General features: G+C 37.3%; 1 protein-coding gene and 1 long non-coding RNA gene across 2 annotated transcripts in view; both read right to left on the reverse strand.

Annotated features, from left to right (window-relative positions):
- Positions 1-1,381: 1,381 nt before the first annotated feature.
- On the reverse strand, positions 1,382-3,178 carry LOC134656648 (uncharacterized). The gene has a single exon (XM_063512205.1). The coding sequence runs from the start codon at positions 2,932-2,934 to the stop codon at positions 1,600-1,602; it is 1,335 nt and encodes a 444-aa protein (XP_063368275.1). The 5' UTR covers positions 2,935-3,178; the 3' UTR covers positions 1,382-1,599.
- A 3,716-nt stretch (positions 3,179-6,894) lies between these two features.
- The window catches only part of LOC134656367 (uncharacterized), a 335,518-nt gene continuing 326,294 nt past the window's right edge, over positions 6,895-16,118 (reverse strand). Inside the window, exon 2 of the long non-coding RNA XR_010097510.1 lies at positions 6,895-7,124. This is a non-coding gene — a long non-coding RNA (uncharacterized LOC134656367). The remainder of the gene's footprint in view (positions 7,125-16,118) is intronic.

The raw sequence follows: 16,118 nt of genomic DNA on the forward strand, positions 1-16,118 counted from the left end.
AACATTACAGCTTTACAATAAATTACCCTCTGATCTGAGAGGGCAAGCTCATTCAATGAGTTTAAAGCTAAATTATCGCAGTACATTTTAACACTATCCACCTAAAAAAAAATTGTTGCGTGAGCGTGTACATACCACGCTCGAGCAACTTTTGTATGCTACCGTAAATATAATTACTTATACTTTATAACTCTGTTCTCGTGTAAGTGACTTGTATGTATTTTATGAGAATAAATATCTTTATACCTAAACCTACATCATATTATTAATAATAAACACATAAATTATTTGTATGATTTAGATATCATTTTGATGTCACAATGTAAGTTTGAATTGGTCTCCTATTACTATAATAAATTATTGGATACCAAGCAAAGCCGAGCTACGCGCTACGAGCGTAGTCGATAATACTGGAAAATCGTATGTAGCGAAACGCGCCTACGAACAAAGAACCCGCCTAGTGGGTCACTGGCAATGAATGTGTTAAATTGGCTATTAATTTTGCAGTTTTTATTTATTTAATCCGATTAAGATTACATATGTAGTTAATCCGTATCTGTACTATCATAAATACGTATTCCTGGTATTAATCATCAGAATAATAGTCATAAAAATAAAGATAGGTAGTTTAAGTTTTCGGGTTATTAAGACCCACGGTGAATTGTATGATTGTTTTATAATTTAATAGCAGCGGTATTTCATATTAAGGTCATATCTTGCATTCTTGCCATATAATTAAACAATCTACTTTGCCTGAGATTGCTTGTAATATTCTTACCAAGAATTACTTGCACTGGGCTACTACTACGACAAAAATACACTATATTACTATAACATAACCAGCCGGTCGCAGTTAGAATTCAGTCAATCTAAAACCAACTTTAAGATCAATGTCAATAAGTTTAAAATTACTTGATCGTAATGACAAATAATAAGGATGCATTTCATTCAACTAGCCTTAGTTCGCGTTCATGTTTTCTCAAAAACCACCCTTATTTTATTGCGTATACAGTTGAGTATTGCATAAGAAATACGCTGGCGTTACAATGAAGTTTGCAAGTGCAGATATCTTCGAACCATACAGTCATATGTTACTTTCATATTGCATCAAAAACCAACCTCATTTCATTTGTCACACGGTTGAGAGTTACATTGGCATGATGCGGTATTTGTTGTTCGTGGGTCACAAGATGGGAGCGTTTCTCTGCATCGAGTCCAACAACGTGCCGCCTGCGGTCAGCAAGAGGATTACGTTTAAAGTCAACTGTAAGTTAATTTACTTCACTTAAATAACTGAGACTGTGCTGTAATAGGCTGGTTGAAGGGTTGAATAAGGAACGCAATTCCAAGAATCGTTACACTGTATATTTGTCGACAGTCGGACGAGTTTACCGGAGTGATCACACCGTCCGCCACCAGCTGATCGAGCGCGCGCTCCACCGGCTCGCGCAGCGCGTACGCCAGCGGTCGCGCGCGCAGGAACACGGGCGCCGCGCCCACGCGCAGCCGGAACCCCACCGGTCCGCCGGTAAACCTCCCCAAGCCGTCTTCAAACACTTCACAATATCTGGAACTGAAATCGTTTATGTCAAAAATATGTTACGGACTGATATTATTACAATCTATGGATTTTATTAAGTCAGGCAGAATTCCTAATTCTTTTATCCACTGTCTGCCGAGTAAACTCGTTTTGCCGTTAACCATGACATACAAATCTAACTCTTTACATTTTTTATTATATTGTACCGAAGGTAAAATTTTACCTACGGGTTTGACATGAATGTCCGTATAATAACATAAATTCAAATCGCTAGCTTTTAACGGACACTCAGAAAATAATTGATTATAACAATCATAGCTAATACAAGATATCGCACTGCCCGTATCTACTTCCATAACTAGATTTACATTGTTGACTCGTAATTGCACCATGTAGGGTCCATACTTCTTCAACGTTTTAGCATCTATAGAAAAGTTATTTACCTCTTCACTGCCGTTACTGTCACTGTCTGAACACTCGTAGACTGCCCGCTCTTCTAACATGGCATGAAATGCGACGTTTTTTCTCAAATTCGGACACATTCTCTTAAGATGCCCTTCTTTGTTACATACTCTGCAAACGTAGGCCTTAAATTTACACGAGCTCTGCCCGTGCTGCCCTCCGCACGCCGAACATTGCTGCGTCTGTCCTCCCTTCCAGTCCGCACTGCTCCTCACGGCTCGTCGCTTGCCCGCGCCCGTGCCCATAGCGCCCTTTGTCCCGTCGCCCTGCGTGACCTTTGGACCGCGCGGTCCATAACGCTCTGCACTGGCCGCCTCCGCCGACTGCCGCTTGTCCCTCTTCACCGCGGCCAGCTGATGCACTGCTGTTGCCGTCATGGACGATGATACTCCCTCCTCTGTTATAGACCGGTCCTGTACCAGCGCCGCATGACTTTCCGCAGCTTCCATTGCCACCGCCATTTTGAATGCTCTTTCAAATGTTAGGTTATCTTCCGTAAATAACTTTTGCCGAATGCTATCATTACGGATACCACACACGAATTGGTCTCGTAAATTATCTTTTAAACTGGCTTCTTGAAAATCACAATCTCTCGTCAACTTTTTTAGCTCCGCAGTATATTCCGCAATGGATTCGTCACTTCTTTGTGTCCTCTGACGAAACTTATATCGTTCGGCCATGGTACTCCGTGTAGGTTGTAGGTGCTTCTTCATAAGTGCCACAAGGTCATCGTATTTTTTTGTCGACGGTTTGTCCGGTGAACATAATTTTGCCATGAGTTCGTACGCGTCACTACCCATGACGGTGATTAAAGTTGCTAGTTGCACTGTCGGTTTAACGTCGTTCGCTAAAAAAAATTGGCCCAAGCGCTCCGCATACAAGTCCCAGTTATCCTTATGCACATCGAAAGTACCAATTTTACCGACCGACATTGTCACTGCGATATTCACTATCGTCCACTAAAAAAAACGTTTCACACGCGTTTACAGTTCGATTTCGTCGCCACTGAAGTATTTTAGGATGTACTGGCTATCTAGGAACTTCTAGAAGGGAGAGAAAGCACAAGACGCGTCCACTTGGTAACAACCATTTATTGAAAGAGAGCGATGATAGGTAGGTATACATTAATCTGTCGCCGAGAATTGGTTCTACCCTCTTACCTAATTATACTCATATATTACAATTTGTATAACCCAAGTACAGAATAACGGCCGTATTCGAACAATGCTTATAAGATGTAACAGCGATACGATACAAATCTGACACTGACAGATATGTTAATATACGCTTCACTTCACCCTGTGGTGGCACATTGACTAAAAATGTACAGACAGGCCAATCGAACGTATACTAACTTTAGAATGATATCTGAATGATGTCATGTATTTATCGTGCATTTCGTTCGTATCTATTTCCCCGGACATAGATTGGTGCGAGCGAGACACACGATAAAATGACATCATTTGGATAATAGTTTACGTTCGAATTGGCATCAGAATCTCAGTTTGATTAGTAACGCGGTACGAAACGTCTTAAATGATGATGTAATGGGCCATGTATGAGAGACCAAATCTCTTAAAAATAATATAATTATGATGGAATCACCGATGATGATAAAATTGCAATTATATTTTAAATTTCCCTCAGATTTCAGAGATTTGATCAATATCTCTGGATATTTTTATCCAGAGATATTGATCAAATCTCTGGATCAGGTTAGTAAAATTACGAATTATTCCAAAAAAGTGACTCTTTTCACTAGACTGGTTAATCCTTAAGCCTTCATCAGTGAGTTGAAGAAATTAGCTTGAACTAGTAGTTTTTTTTAATTCACTAAGATAATCGAGCATTTCGTTTACGATATAAAGAAAATAGAAATAACTTACTTTTTGTAAGTTTTCCAAAACATGCACCTGTTTATAAAAAAAACCCGTTTTTTTTCACAAAATCTTTCATTATTTTTTTTCTTTTTAGGGTTCCGTACTCAAAGGGTAAAAAAGGGACCCTATTACTAAGACTCCGCTGTCCGTCCGTCCGTCCGTCCGTCCGTCCGTCCGTCCGTCCGTCCGTCTGTCACCAGGCTGTATCTCACGAACCGTGGTAGCTAGGCAGTTGAAATTTTCACAGATGATGTATTTCTGTTGCCGCTATAACAACAAATACTAAAAACAGAATAAAATAAAGATTTAAGTGGGGCTCCCATACAACAAACGTGATTTTTGACCGAAGTTAAGCAACGTCGGGCAGGGTCAGTACTTGGATGGGTGACCGTTTTTTTGCTTGTTTTGCTCTATTTTTTGTTGATGGTGCGGAACCCTCCGTGCGCGAGTCCGACTCGCACTTGGCCGGTTTTTTTTTCTAGTTTGCATTTCAGGTTAGGTTACAATGAAATTCAAAAAAATTTTAACATCCGCACTAGGCAAAGTCGGTACCATGGTTACTAATAAATTTCCTTTAAGAATTCCTAATTAACCATTGCGTCGGCCTAAATTGCATACCTCGTAACTTAATTTTTTTTAAGTCGTGTTTTGACACTTTTAGATAATACTATTCTGAACTCATCTAACGGCAAAACTCTTAAATACCAAAAATAAACCGTTTACGTTTAAAAAGCAAAATAGAAACCCTCGCAACTCTCGACCGCCATTTTGTAAAAGGAATACCTCGTATCTCCACCCCGCCACTCCCTTCAGTACAGTGCGATGGCGAATTTTTGTTGAAAATCATGTTTTGACACTTTTTGATAGTACTCGTAGGGGAAGTCCGGGTAAAGCGAACACCCCAGGCAAAGCGATTTCGGGCTCCCAATCCTAAACTATTCGACTTTGTCGCACCACGCGCCTATATGATGTTCAGGATCCTTCGCTCTATGAGCGGCAAGCGTCACAGGGAGCGGTCGCTGTGAGCGTCGTCGGTGACGAGTAAAAATGTGTTTTTAGTGCAAAATATTCGATTTTGAAAGGTAAGTACATTGTATGTTATTTTGTCACAGTAATTATCTCGAATTTTAATTCAAGATGCTTCTATTGCTTATTAAAGTATCTTCCTTTTACAACGCATTTCTTTTAAAACAATCCAACGGTTATTTTTTTTTAATTCTTAATTTCTTTAACTGACTGAACGGGCAAAGTGGATCGGGCAAAGCGGATAGCGTGTTCACTTTGAATTTATTAGGTAATTTTTTTTAGGATAATATTTTATTACAGATGGTATATAAATATCAAAAAAAGATCTATAATGGCTCCTGGCTAACAGACGTCATGGAAATGACTATCAGAACGTGGATTCGCTGTGTTAAAATGTCTTCAGAAATGCCGTGAAGACTTATGCTTATGAAATCAGTGAAAATATATCAAAAGTTACTTGTGACAGCTTTTTCTAATTAATATTATTGAAATGATCTTATGTTGATTAATTTTCACTTAGTTATTAAGTTCACTAAGATTTTATGAGTAATATTTGCTTTGCCCGGGGGGCTGTTTCACTTTGCCCGGCACCCTGGGCAAAGCGAATAAAATATCTTTTTTTACGTTTTGTTCAAAATTGCAGCAACTATTAAACATTAGAGGCTAGTGTTGTTTTAAATTAAAAGATTATTAAATAAAGACTTATTATTGATACTTTTTTCATTTCTTCCTCGTTAAATTTTTCTGATATGTCAAGTCAAAGGTAAAGGTGTTCACTATGCCCGGACTTCCCCTACTATTCTGAATAGGGTTTGCACGACGGGTCCGAAATGTATGGGAAGATCCGCGGATCCGGATCCAGATCCGTATAATTTCATACATTCTGGATCCGGATTGCAAACCCTAATTCTGAAGCATCTAACGGAAAAACTCTTAAATAGGTACCTACTAAAAAGAAACCGTTAACGTTTAACCTGTCGAATCCCACGATATGACGTCACCATAAGCGTTCTGGCTCATATATGAGCCGTGGGAGCTGACATATTAATAAGCAAAATAGAAAACCTCGCAACTCCCGAGCGCCATTTTGTAAAAAGGAATAACTCGTATCTCCCCCCGCCACTCCCTTCAGGACAGTCTGCGATGGCGTTGTGACTGCACGTCAGTTTTGCGTAAAGAGGCTTTTCTGTTTAAAATTTATATATTTTTTGATCCACAATTACCTTGTTCAGATCAAAAGATTATCCTCTATTTTCAAGGATTTTATAGCAAAACTCTTAACTCCCAAATTTTCCAGGTTCAGGTGATTTAAACAAAAATTGGTTTTAACAATCAGACGGCTAAATTTAACTTAACATTACGAAAAAAAAAATTAAGCTAGTCTTCATGCAAAATTTTTGGTAATTAAGTTTTTTGAGCCTCCTGTAAAATTTGGTCAGATTGAGTTACGCGGTATGCGATTTAGGCCGACGAATTTGTCTTTTCAAGTCATCTAATAGAGCAACTCATTGCCCGCAATCAAAATCAATTGACCAGTGTCCGTGCCGCATCGACCTAAGACTGATGATTACCATGATGATACATTATTACTCAAAACAATTTGAGCTTTGTGGTATACATTTAAGACTGGAATTGCCTGTACTCGAACTGTTACTAAGAACGTTTAAGTATCAAGATACGGCGTAATAGTGTAGGCTTTGTCAGTGCCTGACACCGTTGAATTGGAAATGATTTGCGTAAGGGCTTATATTTACGGAGCGATTACACCATCATCAAAAGCCTAGTTCTTAAGCGGCTGTCAACACCCAATGACCTTGAAATTGATGTTACTTAAGCAGATTTATAAGAAAAACTATTTGTTTTAGTAAAATAAAATAACATTTTTAAATATTCATTATATTTAAAAACCGTGGCCGTACTGATACATGATTGAACGAAATCGGCTCGATAGGAAATAATTGCAAAGATTTGGTCTCAAAATCACCATTAAACGGTTCTATATCTTTATTTTTTTGACTTATGGGTCTACAATTAAAATCAAAATTATAAAACATTTATACCTACACCGCTAACGATTTTTTTTGTTATTTAAATTAGGTTTCTTATTATTCCCTTGCCCTGGCCGACTAACAGTGATAGTGCTATCTCATTTACTCCGATACAAATAGATAGTGTGCGCGCTTTAGGTATTGACAGCCTCTTAATACAGAAAAGGGCTTCAGCTAAAGTCTTCCGCTTTTCGGATTTAACACAGACCTTGGAATTTCTTCGCAGATATTTCCTTTCACTGCAAAACAATTGGTATATTCTATCATTAGATAAATTTCAAGAAACATATAAGGGATTTAAATAAATATTCATGCTTTTTTGTGTAGGTTATACTTATAATATAATAACAAGAAGCTTCTGAATACGTAATATAAAAGTTCAAAACAAAAGATTCATCAAACCCATGTCTCTTTACTCGAAATCCGACCAAACCTCAACTCAAACAATAAACTGTAGGTAAATCTTTCGTAATTTCAACTTACGACTTAACCCCGCGTTTGACGTGTACACCCGGCGAAAGAGATCACGGGGCCTTATCAGTGAAGCCATAAGAAGAAGATTACAGGTCGTGTTGCCAAGTGTACGTTCGATGACGACGGTATAATGAAAGTGTTGGTCTAATTCATGGGAGTGAGCGATAAACCTCGAAATTGTCACGGCAATTATTGAGTAGGTAAGCCTTTACATATATAAAAGAACATAAATGATCGATTTGTATGTAGTTATAGTAAAGGTTGACAGGGTTTAATAATAAACTAGGAAAATATAAGTTGTCTGGAAGAGATCGCTCTTTAGAGATAAGACCGCCTGTTGTCTGCCTCTACATTTAATCAATTGTTCTTTTCTTTTGTATCTTTTTACTGAGGTGTGTCAATAAAGAGTATTCTATAAATCTATGTCTTTAACACACAGTAACTTCACTTGTAACTAACGAAAGATGTGATAAAACATTTTAAGCCGCACTCCACCAACTTCTAATAGCATACAAATCTAGGACCAAGGCAAGTGCAGTAAACAGCAAGTGTTTTTAAAAATGAAATTTGTCGCAAGCAAATTATTTTGTGTTGTTCGACAAAACCGAAGACAACGAATAAAAGGCCATTTAGGCCAAACCATTAGGAGGTTATTGTAATCAGCAATTAAGTTGTATACTTATTAATATTTAAAAATATTAACTAAAATAACTTTCAGTTTTTTGTATTCAACAAGGAAAATTCGGAATTCGGCCGATACCTACTTCCTTTGACGGGTGATCGGTGATCTCGTCATGCATTCTATAGAACACGAAGCCTGCCTCGGTCTGGAACCGGACGACCTTTCCAGCGTTATTCATCTTTGCATAAACTTTGTTTCAAAACGCTGTCTCTTATGGCTAAGCACCCACCCCAGTCGTGATAAACCTGAATTGATCTGCCTCTTGTAGGCCATTCTTGCGTATAATTGACTCTTCCCTTTCATTGGCTGCCGAATCCTACCAGATAGAACTACGAACATACGGACGTAGAGCTATTGGTTTAAGGGGTAGGGGGAGATAAAGATTAGGTAAGAGGTGATTTTGGCTTTCCTCATTCTTATACCGTATTTTGGCAAAAAAACAAATAGGTAATTCACCAACAAAATCGCAATTTACTTGTTTTCTATACATCAAAACGGCTTCTAACGTTACATGGTGACGTCACGATGTATTGCCATTTTGTTAGAAGCGTTTCGTCAGTAAAGTGCGGGTGACCATCATTTGTGACTTTTGTATTGCTTTAAGAAGTTTAAGACAATATATGGATCCCATATAGACATTTGATCCTAAAAACAAACCTGATCGACTGATACCATTCATAAACAATTGTCAAATATCCTATTGGCCTGCTAGGTAAATGCTGTGAACGGGTTGCATTCAACAACTGAAAATACCGAGATACTAGGAAACTATCTAAAGCATTCCGCAGGCAGCGCCACTGCGCGCAAAGCCAATATTTCATGCCATCACATCTCATTGGCCCTGTCACGGCTCATTCAGCCAGATTTTACTTTACTGCTTGTTTCTCACCTGGTTAATATTCAAAGCTGGGCGCTTACAGGAAATTGGACCTACCCGTCAACACGTAATGTTTTGATTTAAGGTTATATCTGAATGGCGACGGCAGCAACGTTGCTGTTGGAGCATTACTGCTGCATTGGTGAGGTATTCTGCCTACAATGCCCTTGAAAAAATTAGTCGTCACTAATTTTTGATTTGAAATTCCTGTTTAATCTCGGACACAATGCGACAGCGACAACACCGCTGAAGCAGTAAAGGTGACGTTCGGATTTCAACTGCAGCTGCATTACTGTTGCGGCGTCGTTGTTGCCACCGCTGTATCTGTCAATTTCCTTGAATTCCACGCATTTTATCAAGGAAATTGAAGATATAGCGGCGGCAACGACGTTGCCGCATCCGTAATGCAGATGCGGTTGAAGTACGAACATCACCTTTTTAAGAGCCACCCCATACTAGCGTCTTTTGAGTCAGCGCTATGAAAAATGGCGTCGCTGCGCAGTTGCGCCAACGTTGCGTCGAGCAGCAGCCATAGACTTGACTAGTCACCCTAGGCCGACCTACTCTGCAATAGTAACGTTCTTGCAGTCTCCATCCGAATGTCAACCTTACTGTGTACTTGAATGCTCTTAGATTGTTAATGTGTAACTTGAGAAGCGATTTAACGCTGATAGTATCTTAAAGGCATTCTGTGTCTTCGTTTACACATGATGGATGCCAAGATTTATGGTTTCTGCCGGATCAATAGAACCCTTATTATGTAGCAGAGTGGGTGTCAATCTTAATTCCAAAGACGTCAGGTAATATAATTGTAGGTATATATTTAGATAATATGAGTGGCTCACGTAAAACGACTGCAAGTTAATGATACTGAATGAATCTTTAAACATTCAATCATTTCCAATCTTCAATCTAAACCTTCGATTGGTTTCAAGAAGAATTACTCGCGTCAGCGATCGCGAAGCTTCGCACTGTCGAGCTCAAATCTTGGTAATATTGGAATGGAATCAAAACCAAGCGGCATTCGAGAAATAAAAATCTTATATAATAACTCAAAAGATTTGATATTGATTTAACATCACTCCCTCATTCTTTCGTGTTTATTAAGGTACTGTTCGGATTGAGACTACACCAGAATTACTGAAGCAGCATTGCAGCGCGACGTTACTGCCGACTGCATTGCTGTCGCAAATGACAAAAACCTGGGCAGCAATGGCGATTGCGTTGATGGCGCGTTGCAAAACTGCTGCAGTATTACTAGTATAGTCTGCGCCGTAAGCCCTTCAGAGATTGAATGAATTCAGAAAATTCGACCCATGCCGCGGTGACCCGGGTGGCTGAGTGGTTTAGGCATTTTCTGCAAATTCAGAGCACGCTGATTTGTTTCCAGCCCTGGACACTGGAGGCCTTGGTCACTTTTCCTTTCGCATATGACATATTTTAAATTTTGTCTAGAACTGATTAAACACCCTAATGAAGGTGCTTGTATTTCAAAATGGTTTTACATTGCTGCTGTGTTGTTTTTTATTATTTTGCCGTAACTGTCACGTTGTCTCAGTCGATTTAATCAAAACAATGTCTGAAACTATCTAAAACAACCATGTCTAATAGGTAATCATAATATCTTGTACTTTGTGACGTAGCATATTTTTCTTTGTGTTAAAAGTTCTATATTATCAATAGGTATATACTGTGTTCCAGGAATAAATACGACGAGCCGAAGCGTGAATTCACGTGACCCTTCATTTGACCGGACGCCACCATTTAATTGGCGTTGGCAGTTCATATTGATAGGATATTGGTAGGTTCCGTCCACTTCTAGGAATCCTGTCCTGTCTCGATTTTCAATTAACTGAACAAAAAAGATTACCTAATATTTACTTTATGTTCTTCTTATACCACCTTCAAACTTTCAAGAAAATAGTAAAATAAAGTACTTACTAAATTAGATACTTAAACAAAGTTTTATTTTCAATATAAGTATAAGATTAAAAAAAATACAAATACAAATTTATTTACTGTCAGATAACAAATAATATTTTTTTTGTTAGTGCAGGTACAATAATTGATAAAACACTTATCTATTTAATTACCTAACGCAGAGTAATTGCCTAATTTAAGTTGCTTGTCAACTTTAGATTGTTTATTTTACTAGCTGGCTTTAAACTTAAACTTAATATGACGTTACTGTTTTCTAAACAAGTTTTGAAGAAGATAATGAATTTGTTATCAATTTAAATTAAAACTTAAAATTAATGGATCTGACTGATTAATTTATCTATATTCCTATTGTATTGTTGCTATATATCTTTCTAATTCACAATTTTTAGTGTATTTTCCCCATTCCTTTTTGTATAGGTAATATATGTATGTTTATCCTATAAATTTTGTATGTATTTATATCCTTTATCTTTCTGGTACCTTGTTGTATATTTTGCTGCATTTGTCACCCTCTTTTCACTTTCTCCTATAATCTACTCAAAGGTTGACTAGAAGAGATCCCTCAAAGGGATAAGTTTGCCTTTGTACTTCTTACTAATTGTATGTTATTTTTAATATGTCTTTTCGTACAATAAAGAGTTTACTACTCCTACTACTGCTAATGGAAACCGTCTGTGCTCAAAAGTTGAATCTGAGGCAGCTTCTACAGAAAAACAGAGGATTGAAAACTCACGAATTTCGACCACCACACACATGAACAGAAAGTCTAAGACATGACTTGATTGTGTACAGAGTACGCAGCAGACTTCGCTCTATTTCTCACTTGCTGTGCAATCTAGATAGTCTATAGACGCTTAATTCCTAGAAACTTAACGCTCCATTATGCTCAACTTGCAATGGGGGCCCTTTGTGCCATTGTTCCGAGCCCATAATATTGCACCATTCATAGATGCCGATTGATTCGCGGCCGGTCAGTGGAACTTGGATTGCTGATTAACAATGATATTATATAACCATAGATAGGTTATACTCATACTAGAGGAGCACAAAAAATACTTCCATATTTATTTCTGTGCCTACGAAGAAATCTGTTATTTTTGATTAATTTTCTCATTGCATCCATCTTTGTCACACTTGTTTTTAAACATAAGGTCGTCTCTTTTATCTTTCGGTGTGCGGGAGCTCATTAGCACGTGCACATTTCTCGCTGGTCCAGCCGCGACTAAAGGCAACTTGTCCAATTTGTCACAAGGTAAGCGCTTCAATTTTGGAACGCCTATAACCTATCTTGAGTTATAAATCATTGCTGATTAAACACAGAATTACTATATTGTTGTAGAAAAGCACTGCGTTTAAATGCAGGTGCAGTAATCATCAAAAGTAGCGTATCAGGCCCCGTAGACAACATGCCAATCGCTAACGCTCTCTAGCGAACGAAACGCAACTGTCACTGTCACACTAATATGGAAGAGTGATAGAGAGGCACAAAGCGATTCGATAGCGAAGCGATAGCGATCGTCACCAAGGTGCCAAGGCTAGACCGTCAGACTAAGCGTCAAAAGTATCTACCATTCTCTAATAGCTTAAAAAAACAGATAATTATGTTTCTATCTATATAAAAACTAATTAGTTTTTTACAGATACTCTTGAACTGCAGAGATTTATGGTATGTAAAAGTATTGCAGGGTGGAAGATTTTTTTTGTGCGTTATTTCGTCCGCTACTATTACTGCTGACTGTACACTTGTATAAGTCAAAAATATGTAATTAAAATATATTGACAATAAGTTATTTTTGATATTCTGTAGACCGGTCTTGCATTTTGCGTAAACGGTACGACAAAGTCGTTTGAGCAGTGGTTTGGCTAATACTTTAATTCTTTAATATTTATGTAAATAGAAAATATTTAAACCTTTGTAAACGAGGAGCTTTTTACCCCGGATTAGTAAAGTCCCACGAGAAATGTGAGTGTTATCCCCAACTTACATTACTCTCCTAATTACTAAAACTACTTAGTTCAACATTTAGGCGGTATATTAAGGTTTTAGGAGGAAACTAAAAGGCCCGAACTATTAAATATTAACGATACGTTTTATTTGACTCTGACTAGGTATTTATTATGTAAAATATCTGGGAGACCGAGCTTTGCTCGGAAAACATATAAAAGCTCAAAAATGCGCGTTTTCATAGAGATAAGACCTAGCTAGATCGAAATTTCATCCCCGAAAACCCCCTAGGTATAGTAAATTTCATCGAAATCGTTAGAGCCGTTTCCGAGATGCCCGAAATATATATATAACTAAATAAATAAACAAGAATTGCTCGTTTAAAGGTATGTAAATAAATACCTACCGGCTTAAACAAAATATGTAAAGATAGTTAAGCGATATTAAACCTAAATTTTGAGCGACATTATTTCATAACGTTTTGGTCTCACGGGAGTTTTATACTTGAAACTACCTAAATATGGAATTATTATACCATATTCCACGACAAACAGTTAACGAAGTCTTGAACTCGGGAAGTTACGGGCTAGTTTCTCGAGAATATTATTTATAGCAAGTTGTAGGGTTCTAGAAAGAAGTTTTTGTAAAACGCTAGGAGTTTGGGTTATTACCACAGACCTACCATTCGCTAAGTTATTACTCAATGTACAGTCACCAGCAATAATATGTTACTCTTCGAAGGCCGCAAAAATATGTGACACGCTCTTATGGCTCTACAGATAAAATCGTGTCAGATGTTTTTGCGGCCTTTGTGGTGTAACATATTATTGCAGGTGACTGTACATACATATATGACATATACGTCATACAATGGTGTGTTTCAAGTTGCATCGAAATCGAGATTCATCATCAGAATAACTGGCTAACTATAAGTAAACGTGTGGGAAAAAAATTGCCGATAAATTTTCAATTTTTGAAAATTACTCATACAAAATTTACATACAAAGAAAATTGCATTATCAATTGCTTCCCGCTGTCTGTCTGTCTGTCTGTCTGTATAAATAAATAATAAATAAATAAATAAATATTATAGGACATTCTTACACAGATTGACCAAGTCCCACAGTAAGCTCAAGAAGGCTTGTATTGTGGTTACTCAGACAACGATATATATAATATACAAATACATAAATACATAGAAAACACCCAAGACTTAGGAACAAATATCTGTGTTAATCACACAAATAAATGCCCTTACCAGGATTCGAACCCAGGACGGCGGCTTAACAGGCAGGGTCACTACCTACTAGGCCAGACCAGTCGTCAATCGTCTGTATGCTTAGATCTTTAAAACTGCGCAACGGATTTTGATGCGGTTTTTTTAATAGATAGACTGATTCAAGAGGAAGGTTTATGTATAATTTCTTAACCCGTGCGAAGCCGGGGCGGGTCGCTATTTCTTTATAAACAAAGCCTCTTTTCACCATACAACGAAAAAGGTATTCATTATTCAATTATTCTTCTAAATCTCCAAACTATAACATACTGCCAATATATTATGGGTATTTCTAAGCATTCCCTTTATTGCATTCCGTCGCTTGGCCTTAATTTAATATAGCTCGCTCGATTTGTTTACAAAGGCTAAATTTATTCATGAAATTTGTTTAGAAAGGGTCCGGGACAGATAAAAATAAACTTTGGACAAACGCGAGTTACCCGGACCCGCGTTTTCTTGGATATTCTTCATATTTTCTTCGATTCTTGAGAATTATCGGGACGTAACAGCTAAAAGTTTTCTCTATAGGTCTGTTTTGGATAGGTAAACAAAGGAACATAAACACATATACATTTCTACAAATTGTAACACATTTTCTTCTTTAGCAACATATTAGTATGTTTTTTAAAAGCTCTATACTTTTTATTTGTTTGGCCAAATTAAGCTCCCTTATATTTAAATAAACCGGTTCTAAGCCCAATGAAGTGTTCTGTATCTTACACAATACAAAAAGCCATACAAGGAAAAGAGCGTACCTACCTATCTTCGCGACACCTACCTACGTCATTTTAATAGAAAAATCGCATTAATGGCAATACCAATCGTATTGAAAATAGTGTTCCCGGAAAGTATTTCTTGCACGTCCGGTTCAAGGGTTAGAGGGCGCGACATTTCGAGTTTCGGAGCGATTATTTCTTAAAGTAGATAAAAATAAGTAGGTATTCACTTAATCAAAACACGTTCTCAGCAACATTAATATTATTTTCAAAGAGCTATAGAGTGATGACTGTGATGTGGTACCTAGTCATTGTCAAATTAGTCACAATAATAATGAAAAATAATAACAATAACATTCAAAATTAAAATTAAATGTCACGCATTTTACGTACTAATGTTATACCTAAAAGGTATTATTCATTAACCATTTCTTTAATCATTTATAAAATAAATCATTATTTTCAAAATTTTTACCTACGAAATGGCAATTTACACAGTTAGAAATATTTTTTTTGTTTAACCGTTCTACGAAAAAAAAACAAATACAAGTATGCCGAAAAATCAAATTAGGTATCCTTGTATAGGTGCCTATTTTGAGGGTAGTATTTAATGGTAATAGCTATGTAAGAGGGCTTAATATTAATATACCTACATTGCATTGTAACATCACGCAAGACACCCTTCATAAAGACTAATGAAAAGGTTTGTTTTGGACAGCCTCCCGTATTTAACATTTTCATATGACCGCGGATCGCTAAAAACAATTAAAAATGAGCATAAAACCTTCACTCCCGCTGTTCCAGCCAGTTAAAACGATAAGGCAAGACCAAAACGAAAAGAAATTCAGCATTTAACTGTTCAAAATGAAATTTATGGAGGTTTTTTGATACTTTTATTTCTGTTTAAATTTGAAACGCGAAAGCGTTTTTTGTGGTTTGTGTGAGCTTTAAAAAGTGTCTAGCTTTTAACTGAATAAAATCGAATGAAACGTTTTAAAGTGAATGCGTTTCGAACATTGGATTAAGTTTTATCGAATATGTTTTTGTTAGCACGCGCTAACTTTCGGTGACGGCATATGTTTACAGTCAAGTCAATTTTCTGTTTCACTTCATTTTGTTCGTTGTGCGGGTGCCGCGGCCTCTGCTGGGAACCATCGAAAGCGCGGAATTCTGGCCGAAGATCGTGCTTTTTCGGCGGTTCCGGGGGAATCTGCCGAATCCTATTTCCGTGATGCAGCAGAAAACAGTGTT

The sequence above is a fragment of the Cydia amplana genome, chromosome 18 (assembly GCF_948474715.1).
Source record: "Cydia amplana chromosome 18, ilCydAmpl1.1, whole genome shotgun sequence".
Classification (NCBI taxonomy): domain Eukaryota; kingdom Metazoa; phylum Arthropoda; class Insecta; order Lepidoptera; family Tortricidae; genus Cydia; species Cydia amplana.